At 44.5% G+C, this 11,135-nt stretch overlaps 1 protein-coding gene across 1 annotated transcript in view; it reads left to right on the top strand.

Annotated features, from left to right (window-relative positions):
* LOC118381542 (CUB and sushi domain-containing protein 2-like) overlaps positions 1-9,880 on the top strand; it is a 1,147,246-nt gene extending 1,137,366 nt beyond the window's left edge. The window contains 3 exon segments of the mRNA XM_052473074.1: positions 4,797-4,923; positions 5,091-5,268; positions 8,987-9,880. Of these exon segments, the coding sequence (XP_052329034.1) occupies positions 4,797-4,923; positions 5,091-5,250 (287 nt within the window). The 3' untranslated portion in view covers positions 5,251-5,268; positions 8,987-9,880.
* The last annotated feature ends 1,255 nt before the right edge of the window (positions 9,881-11,135 follow it).

The raw sequence follows: 11,135 nt of genomic DNA, 5'->3' as shown, positions 1-11,135 counted from the left end.
TCTATACACCACTCTATACACCACTCTATACACCACTCTATACACCACTCTAGACACCACTCTATACACCATAATATACACCACTCTATACACCACAATATATGGCCACCGTGGTCCTTCTGTAGCTCAGTTGGTAGAGCATGGCGCTTGTAACGCCAGGGTAGTGGGTTCGATTTCCGGGATCACCCATACGTAGAATGTATGCACACATGACTGTAAGTCGCTTTGGATAAAAGCATCTGCTAAATGGCATATATTATTATTATATTATACACCACTCTATACACCACTCTAGACTCTAGACACCACTCTATACACCACAATATACACCACTCTATACACCATTCTAGACTGTAGATGCCACTCTAGACCCCACTCTAGACACCATTCTAGACTATAGACACCACTCTATACGCCACTCTAGATGCCACTCTAGACGCCACTCTAGATGCCACTCTAGACTCTAGACACCACTCTAGACAATACTCTAGACACCACTCTAGACACCACTCTAGACACCACTCTAGACTCTAGACACCACTATAGACAATACTCTAGAGAACACTCTAGACTCCACTCTAGACACCACTTTAGACTCTAGACACCACTATAGACAATAGTCTAGAGAACACTCTATACACCACTCTATACACCACTCTAGACTCTAGACACCACTCTAGACACCACTATAGATTCAATACACCACTCTAGACACCACTCTAGATACCACTCTATACACCACTCTAGACCCCACTCTAGACCCCACTCTAGACACCACTCTAGACACCACTCTAGACACCACTCTAGACCCCACTCTAGACACCACTCTATACATCATTCTAGACCCCATTCTATACATCACTCTAGACACAGCTCTTGACCCCACTCTAGACACCACTCTAGTCTCTAGACTACCCATCATTCAAGGTTACTCTTAAATGATGGGTAACCTGATATGACCTAGGACGGCAGGGTATTCTGATATGACCTGGGACGGCAGGGTATTCTGATATGACCTGGGACGACAGGGTAACCTGATATGACCTGGGACGGCAGGGTAACCTGATATGACCTGGGACGACAGGGTAACCTGATATGACCTGGGACGGCAGGGTAACCTGATATGACCTGGGACGACAGGGTAACCTGATATGACCTGGGACGACAGGGTAACCTGATATGACCTGGGACGGCAGGGTAACCTGATATGACCTGGGACGACAGGGTAACCTGATATGACCTGGGACGGCAGGGTAACCTGATATGACCTGGGATGGCAGGGTAACCTGATATGACCTGGGACGTTAGGTGCTCAGGACTGTGTGCTTCTCTTCGCTCTGTGGGGTTTTGGTTGGCCACCGCTTCCCAACTCTGTGGGGTATTGGTTGGCCACCGCTTCCCAACTCTGTGGGGTTTTGGTTGGCCACCGCTTCCCAACTCTGTGGGGTTTTGGTTGGCCACCGCTTCCCAACTCTGTGGGGTTTTGGTTGGCCACCGCTTCCCAACTCTGTGGGGTTTTGGTTGGCCACCGCTTCCCAACTCTGTGGGGTTTTGGTTGGCCACCGCTTCCCAACTCTGTGGGGTTTTGGTTGGCCACCGCTTCCCAACTCTGTGGGGTTTTGGTTGGCCACCGCTTCCCAACTCTGTGGAGTTTTGGTTGGCCACCGCTTCCCAACTCTGTGGGGTTTTGGTTGGCCACGGCTTCCCAACTCTGTGGGGTTTTGGTTGGCCACCGCTCCCCAGCCTAATTAATTGAGTTCATTCTTGTTAGTCGTTGGGTCTTCATTGGCGCTCGGTTGGCATCCACTCTCAGGTGGGCCATCTCTCTCTTGTTGTCGTTGGATACACACGCGCCGCCCTAAATTGAAAATGGAATCTGAAATGACTTCTTCGCTGTCGGGCCTTGAAGTCATTAATTAAAAGCCATTGTTGGAATAATGGAATTTGACGTTCCCAGGAACTTGTCCGATGAGCCCCCTTTGCAACTTTCTCTCTAGATTAGCCAATCATTTAATGGAAAATTGTCTTGTTTTTTCTGTGTCGTTGATTTTTAATTGGCTTGGACGTCTGTCAGGTCTAAGTTGTTTCTTTAATAGATACATATTAGCTTTGTTCGAATTTTCATTTTTGTTGTTGTTTGTCATATTTGGTTTCATCCTAGTTGGTCCATGGTTGAGTCACCGTGTTGTGTATTTTGTATTTTATTGTGTTTTGAATACCTAGCTGGTCATGTGAATACCTAGCTGGTCATGTGAATACCTAGCTGGTCATGTGAATACCTAGCTGGTCATGTGAATACCTAGCTGGTCATGTGAATACCTAGCTGGTCATGTGAATACCTAGCTGAATACCTAGCTGGTCATGTGAATACCTAGCTGAATACCTGGCTGGTCATGTGAATACCTAGCTGGTCATGTGAATACCTAGCTGAATACCTAGCTGGTCATGTGAATACCTAGCTGGTCATGTGAATACCTAGCTGGTCATGTGAATACCGAGCTGGTCATGTGAATACCTAGCTGGTCATGTGAATATCTAGCTGGTCATGTGAATACCTAGCTGGTCATGTGAATACCTAGCTGGTCATGTGAATACCTAGCTGGTCATGTGAATACCTAGCTGAATACCTAGCTGGTCATGTGAATACCTAGCTGGTCATGTGAATACCTAGCTGGTCATGTGAATACCTAGCTGGTCATGTGAATACCTAGCTGGTCATGTGAATACCTAGCTGGTCATGTGAATACCTAGCTGGTCATGTGAATACCTAGCTGGTCATGTGAATACCTAGCTGGTCATGTGAATACCTAGCTGAATACCTAGCTGGTCATGTGAATACCTAGCTGGTCATGTGAATACCTAGCTGGTCATGTGAATACCGAGCTGGTCATGTGAATACCGAGCTGGTCATGTGAATACCTAGCTGGTCATGTGAATACCTAGCTGGTCATGTGAATACCTAGCTGAATACCTAGCTGGTCATGTGAATACCTAGCTGAATACCTAGCTGGTCATGTGAATACCTAGCTGAATACCTGGCTGGTCATGTGAATACCTAGCTGAATACCTAGCTGGTCATGTGAATACCTAGCTGAATACCTAGCTGGTCATGTGAATACCTAGCTGAATACCTGGCTGGTCATGTGAATACCTAGCTGGTCATGTGAATACTGAGCTGGTCATGTGAATACCTAGCTGGTCATGTGAATACCTAGCTGAATACCTAGCTGGTCATGTGAATACCTAGCTGGTCATGTGAATACCTAGCTGAATACCTGGCTGGTCATGTGAATACCTAGCTGGTCATGTGAATACCGAGCTGAATACCTAGCTGGTCATGTGAATACCTAGCTGGTCATGTGAATACCTAGCTGAATACCTGGCTGGTCATGTGAATACCTAGCTGGTCATGTGAATACCTAGCTGAATACCTAGCTGGTCATGTGAATACCTAGCTGAATACCTAGCTGGTCATGTGAATACCGAGCTGGTCATGTGAATACCGAGCTGAATACCTAGCTGGTCATGTGAATACCTAGCTGGTCGTGTGAATACCGAGCTGAATACCTAGCTGGTCATGTGAATACCTAGCTGGTCGTGTGAATACCTAGCTGGCCATGTGAATACCTAGCTGAATACCTAGCTGGTCATGTGAATATCTAGCTGGTCATGTGAATACCTAGCTGAATACCTAGCTGGTCATGTGAATACCTAGCTGAATACCTAGCTGGTCATGTGAATATCTAGCTGGTCATGTGAATACCTAGCTGAATACCTAGCTGGTCATGTGAATATCTAGCTGGTCATGTGAATACCTAGCTGGTCATGTGAATACCTAGCTGAATACCTAGCTGGTCATGTGAATACCTAGCTGGTCATGTGAATACCTAGCTGGTCATGTGAATACCTAGCTGAATACCTAGCTGGTCATGTGAATACCTAGCTGGTCATGTGAATACCTAGCTGAATACCTAGCTGGTCATGTGAATACCGAGCTGGTCATGTGAATATCTAGCTGGTCATGTGAATACCTAGCTGGTCATGTGAATACCTAGCTGGTCATGTGAATACCTAGCTGGTCATGTGAATACCTAGCTGAATACCTAGCTGGTCATGTGAATACCTAGCTGGTCATGTGAATACCTAGCTGGTCATGTGAATACCTAGCTGAATACCTAGCTGGTCATGTGAATACCTAGCTGGTCATGTGAATACCTAGCTGAATACCTAGCTGGTCATGTGAATACCGAGCTGGTCATGTGAATACCTAGCTGGTCATGTGAATACCTAGCTGGTCATGTGAATACCTAGCTGGTCATGTGAATATCTAGCTGGTCATGTGAATACCTAGCTGGTCATGTGAATACCTAGCTGGTCATGTGAATACCTTGCTGGTCATGTGTCATACATCTTCCTATTTTCTGTCTTGAAATCCCAGAAAATAAAATCACATCTTTTCAACCCGTCTTGCTCTCTGGGATCATCCTATTTGCCTCGTGGTAGTGATTGAATGTTATCATATGTATATATATATTTATAGGTTATTTTTATGGTATTTGAACTGTTCTCTCTCTCTCTCTCTCTCTCTCTCTCTCTGTCTCTGTCTCTCTCTGTCTCTCTCTCTCTCTGTCTCTCTCTGTCTCTCTCTCTCTCTGTCTCTGTCTCTCTCTCTCTGTCTCTCTCTGTCTCTCTCTCTCTCTCTCTCTCTCTGTCTCTCTCTCTCTGTCTCTCTCTCTGTGTCTCTCTCTCTCTCTGTCTCTCTCTCTTTCTCTCTCTCTCTTTCCCCCCTCCTCCAGAGAGTTTAGACAGGAGCAGGGAGAACCCCCACTTCCGCCCCAACAGCAGTTCAGTTGCAGCAGCCATCTTAGTGCCGTTCATAGCCATGATCATCGCAGGCTTCGCTCTGTACCTCTACAAACACAGGTACCCTGTATATCTCTACAAACACAGGTACCCTATGATACAATATATTGACCCTCTATATCTATATGAACACAGGTCTCATCTCTCTCTCTCTCTCTCTCTCTCTCTCTCTCTCTCTCTCTCTCTCTCTCTCTCTCTCTCTCTCTCTCTCTCTCTCACTCTCTCAGGAGAAGACCTAAGGTACCGTTTAACGGCTATGCAGGCCATGAGAACACTAACGGTAGAGCTACGTTTGAGAACCCCATGTACGACCGCAACATCCAGCCCACCGACATCCTGGCCAACGAGACAGAGTTTACAGTCAGCACAGTGTGCACAGCGGTATAGCCACTGTTTCCTCCAGAGGTGAGTATGTGTGTGTGTGTGTGTGTGTGTGTGTGTGTGTGTGTGTGTGTGTGTGTGTGTGTGTGTGTGTGTGTGTGTGTGTGTGTGTGTGTGTGTGTGTGTGTGTGTGTGTGTGTGTGTGTGTGTGTGTGTGTGTGTGTGTGTGTGTGTGTGTGTGTGTGTGTGTGTGTGTGAGTGTGTGTGTGTGAGTGTGTGTGTGTGTGTGTGTGACCAGCACGGTGTGAGAATTCAACCACTTAACATTAAAAAGATCATAGAGTTGAGTTTAATTTTTTTAAATCAGCTCTGTACGTAGAGACCAACATTGTGTGCAGGCTTTTGTTCCATCCTAACACAAAGGCATCATTGTTTGCCTCTGAATCAGTCTCTGTTCATACTAAACTGACAACGATCATAGAGCCATGTGACAGACGCAGTCCTACAGACACACACACTATTCCCTATCTACCAGAGCCCTATTCCCTATATAGTGGTACTACTATAGACCAGAGCCCTGTTCCCTATATAGTGGTACTACTTTAGACCAGAGCCCTATTCCGTATATAGTGGTACTACTATAGACCAGAGCCCTGTTCCCTATATAGTGCACTACTATAGACCAGAGCCCTATTTCCTATATAGTACACTACTATAGACCAGAGCCCTATTCCCTATATAGTGGTACTACTTTAGACCAGAGCCCTATTCCGTATATAGTGGTACTACTATAGACCAGAGCCCTGTTCCCTATATAGTGCACTACTATAGACCAGAGCCCTATTCCCTATATAGTGGTACTACTATAGACCAGAGCCCTATTCCCTATATAGTGGTACTACTATAGACCAGAGCCCTATTCCCTATATAGTGGTACTACTATAGACCAGAGCCATATTCTCTATATAGTGGTACTACTATAGACCAGAGCCCTATTCCCTATATAGTGGTACTAATATAGACCAGAGCCCTATTCCCTATATAGTACACTACTATAGACCAGAGCCCTATTCCCTATATAGTGGTACTACTATAGACCAGAGCCCTATTCCCTATATAGTGGTACTACTATAGACCAGAGCCCTATTCCCTATATAGTGGTACTACTATAGACCAGAGCCCTATTCACTAATAGTGGTACTACTATAGACCAGAGCCCTATTCCCTATATAGTGGTACTACTATTGACCAGAACCCTATTCCCTATATAGTGGTACTACTATAGACCAGGGCCCTATTCCCTATATAGTGGTACTACTGTAGACCAGAGCCCTATTCCCTATATAGTGGTACTACTATAGACCAGAGCCCTATTCCCTATATAGTGGTACTACTATAGACCAGAGCCCTATTCCCTATATAGTGGTACTACTTTAGACCAGAGCCCTGTTCCCTATATAGTGGTACTACTATAGACCAGAGCCCTATTCCCTATATAGTGGTACTACTATAGACCAGAGCCCTATTCCCTATATAGTGGTACTACTATAGACCAGAGCCCTATTCCCTATGTAGTGGTACCACTATAGACCAGAGCCCTATTCCCTATATAGTACACTACTATAGACCAGAGCCCTATTCCCTATATAGTGGTACTACTATAGACCAGAGCCCTATTCCCTATATAGTGGTACTACTATAGACCAGAGCCCTATTCCCTATATAGTGCACTACTATAGACCAGAGCCCTATTCCCTATATAGTGGTACTACTATAGACCAGAGCCCTATTCCCTATATAGTGGTACTACTATAGACCAGCGCCCTATTCCCTATATAGTGCACTACTATAGACCAGAGCCCTATTCCCTATATAGTGGTACTACTATAGACCAGAGCCCTATTCCCTATATAGTGGTACTAATATAGACCAGAGTCCTATTCCCTATATAGTACACTACTATAGACCAGAGCCCTATTCCCTATATAGTACACTACTATAGACCAGAGCCCTATTCCCTATATATAGTGGTACTACTTTAGACCAGAGCCCTATTCCCTATATAGTGCACTACTATAGACCAGAGCCCTATTCCCTATATAGTGGTACTACTATAGACCAGAGCCCTATTCCCTATATAGTGCACTACTATAGACCAAAGCCCTATTCCCTATATAGTACACTACTATAGACCAGAGCCCTATTCCCTATATAGTACACTACTATAGACCAGAGCCCTATTCCCTATATAGTGGTACTACTTTAGACCAGAGCCCTATTCCCTATATAGTGGTACCACTATAGACCAGAGCCCTATTCCCTATATAGTGCACTACTATAGACCAGAGCCCTATTCCCTATATAGTGGTCCTACTATAGACCAAAGCCCTATTCCCTATATAGTGGTACTACTATAGACCAGAGCCCTATTCCCTATGTAGTGGTACCACTATAGACCAGAGCCCTATTCCCTATATAGTGCACTACTATAGACCAGAGCCCTATTCCCTATATAGTGGTACTACTATAGACCAGAGCCCTATTCCCTATATAGTGACTGGTCTTCTGCTTCTTCTTCTTCTCTATCAGGATGTTTCCTAGACATTTTTATTCACACCCAAAGTTCAAAGTTCAACTGAATTCAAGGTTTATAAATTCAAGCAGACAAACACGATCGTGTGTCACGTCTCTAACCATGTTTCTCTTTTCTTTTCTCTTCATGTCTCATCACCATCTTCTCACCATCCGCCTCTCTCTCATCCTCTTTTATCATGCTACCTGCCTCCTCTATATATTCCTAATCTCTCTCTCTGTGTCTCTTTCTCTGTGTCTCTGTCTCTGTGTCTCTCTCTGTCTCTCTCTCTGTGTCTCTCTCTCTCTCTCTCTGTCTCTCTCTCTGTGTCTCTCTCTCTGTGTCTCTGTCTCTGTGTCTCTCTCTCTCTGTGTCTCTCTCTCTGTGTCTCTCTCTCTGTGTCTCTGTCTCTGTGTCTCTCTCTCTCTGTGTCTCTCTCTCTGTGTCTCTCTCTCTGTGTCTCTGTCTCTGTGTCTCTCTCTGTCTCTCTCTCTGTGTCTCTCTCTCTTTCTGTCTCTGTCTCTCTCTCACACACTCTCTCTCTCTCTGTCCCTCTCTCTGTCTATCACTCTCTCTCTCTCTCTCTCTCTCTCTCTCTCTCTCTCTCTCTCTCTGTGTCTCTCTCTCTGTGTCTGTCTCTGTGTCTCTCTCTGTCTCTCTCTCTGTGTCTCTCTCTGTTTCTGTCTCTGTCTCTCTCTCACACACTCTCTCTCTCTCTCTCTGTCCCTCTCTCTGTCTATCACTCTATCACTCTCTCTCTCTCTCTCTCTCTCTCTCTCTCTCTGTCTCTCACTCTCTCTCTCTCTCTCTGTGTGTCTCTCTCTCTGTGTCTCTGTCTCTGTGTCTCTGTCTCTGTGTCTCTCTCTGTTTCTGTCTCTGTCTCTCTCTCACACACTCTCTCTCTCTCTGTCCCTCTCTCTGTCTATCACTCTCTCTGTCTATCACTCTCTCTCTCTCTCTCTCTCTCTCTCTCTCTCTCTCTCTCTCTCTCTCTCTCTCTCTCTCTCTCTCTCTCTCTCTCTCTCTCTCTCTCTCTCTCTCTCTCTCTCTCTCTCTCTCTCTCTCTCTCTCTCTCTCTCTCTCTCTCTCTCTCTCTCTCTCACTCTCACTCTCACTCTGTCTGTCTCTCTGCCTCTCTCTCTGTCTCACACTCTCACTCTCTCTCTCTCTCTCCCTTTCTCTCTCTCCATCTTCTTCCTCCTACCATGTCTCCCATCACCCACCTTACAGGCAGAGGGAGTGTAAAGGCAGGAGACCCACCCATGCCGGAGTCCCCTTTACGAGAAAGACCCTCATCTATAACTGGACAGAGGGAAAAGGACATGTTTTTATACCGACTACAATACATTTAAAGAGAAGAAAATAAGAAAACGGACAACACGAACCCACTGACGGTGACAACAGCGTGGTCTTTACATGGTCTCCTTGCTACTTTAACTCTCTGAGGAGTATCTACTCCTGTCTGTCTGGGCAGCAAGGTTGAACTGTGGCAATGATCCTAGATGACCGTCTATCTATTTTTCTTCAAAAACCCAAAAGGGAATTTTACGGTCAACTTTCAGCAGAGATATTGGCCTGTAGCAGCTGATACACAGGTGGCTTTGACAGGACAAGAACCAGTCAGTGTTTCGCAGCTTGCTGTGTACTGGACCCAACTGGACCTAACTGGATCTATGCGTCATGAGAAAGGCACTCTGGACTGCTTGCTTTCTTGGACAAGTACTTAATGATTAGGCCCCATTTCCTTCCTGACCTGTTGGTTTTCATCGCCTCCGGAACTTTCCTCTGAGACGTTGACACACTGTGGCTGCAGAAAGATTCAAGTGGGATGCGAATATCAGTATTGTTTTTTTACACTCTTCCTGTTTTATCAAGAGGAGAATCTGCTTGCTAAGGTCACGATGTCAGGAGCAGAGGTTAAGAGTTAGCTCAGGAAGGCTGCTGGGATAGTAATTAGTGATGATGTTGTGTGTGTGTGTGTGTGTGTGTGTGTGTGTGTGTGTGTGTGTGTGTGTGTGTGTGTTCATTGGCTAAATCAGCAATCCAAAGCATATCTCTTGTTTTTTGACACCAATAAATCAAACATAGTATTTTATGAATGAGCCGTCCTAGATTCCACAGATCACTGTAGATAATATCTCTGACGATGACTCTAGGACACAGATCACTATAGATAATATCTCTGACGATGACTCTAGGACACAGATCACTGTAGATAATATCTCTGACGATGACTCTAGAACACAGATCACTATAGATAATATCTCTGACGATGACTCTAGAACACAGATCACTATAGATAATATCTCTGACGATGACTCTAGAACACAGATCACTGTAGATAATATCTCTGACGATGACTCTAGAACACAGATCACTGTAGATAATATCTCTGACGATGACTCTAGGACACAGATCACTGTAGATAATATCTCTGACGATGACTCTAGAACACAGATCACTGTAGATAATATCTCTGACGATGACTCTAGGACACAGATCACTGTAGATAATATCTCTGACGATGACTCTGGAACACAGATCACTATAGATAATATCTCTGACGATGACTCTAGAACACAGATCACTGTAGATAATATCTCTGACGATGACTCTAGAACACAGATCACTGTAGATAATATCTCTGACGATGACTCTAGAACACAGATCACTATAGATAATATCTCTGACGATGACTCTAGAACACAGATCACTATAGATAATATCTCTGACGATGACTCTAGAACACAGATCACTGTAGATAATATCTCTGACGATGACTCTAGAACACAGATCACTGTAGATAATATCTCTGACGATGACTCTAGAACACAGATCACTATAGATAATATCTCTGACGATGACTCTAGAACACAGATCACTATAGATAATATCTCTGACGATGACTCTAGAACACAGATCACTATAGATAATATCTCTGACGATGACTCTAGAACACAGATCACTATAGATAATATCTCTGACGATGACTCTAGAACACAGATCACTATAGATAATATCTCTGACGATGACTCTAGGACACAGATCACTGTAGATAATATCTCTGACGATGACTCTAGGACACAGATCACTGTAGATAATATCTCTGACGATGACTCTAGAACACAGATCACTGTAGATAATATCTCTGACGATGACTCTAGGACACAGATCACTGTAGATAATATCTCTGACGATGACTCTAGAACACAGATCACTATAGATAATATCTCTGACGATGACTCTAGAACACAGATCACTATAGATAATATCTCTGACGATGACTCTAGAACACAGATCACTATAGATAATATCTCTGACGATGACTCTAGAACACAGATCACTATAGATAATATCTCTGACGATGACTCTAGGACAC

This window comes from Oncorhynchus keta, chromosome 20 (genome assembly GCF_023373465.1).
Source record: "Oncorhynchus keta strain PuntledgeMale-10-30-2019 chromosome 20, Oket_V2, whole genome shotgun sequence".
In the NCBI taxonomy this organism is placed as follows: domain Eukaryota; kingdom Metazoa; phylum Chordata; class Actinopteri; order Salmoniformes; family Salmonidae; genus Oncorhynchus; species Oncorhynchus keta.
Note: the sequence above shows the minus strand (reverse complement) of the source record. Positions and strands in the feature narration are given on the sequence as shown.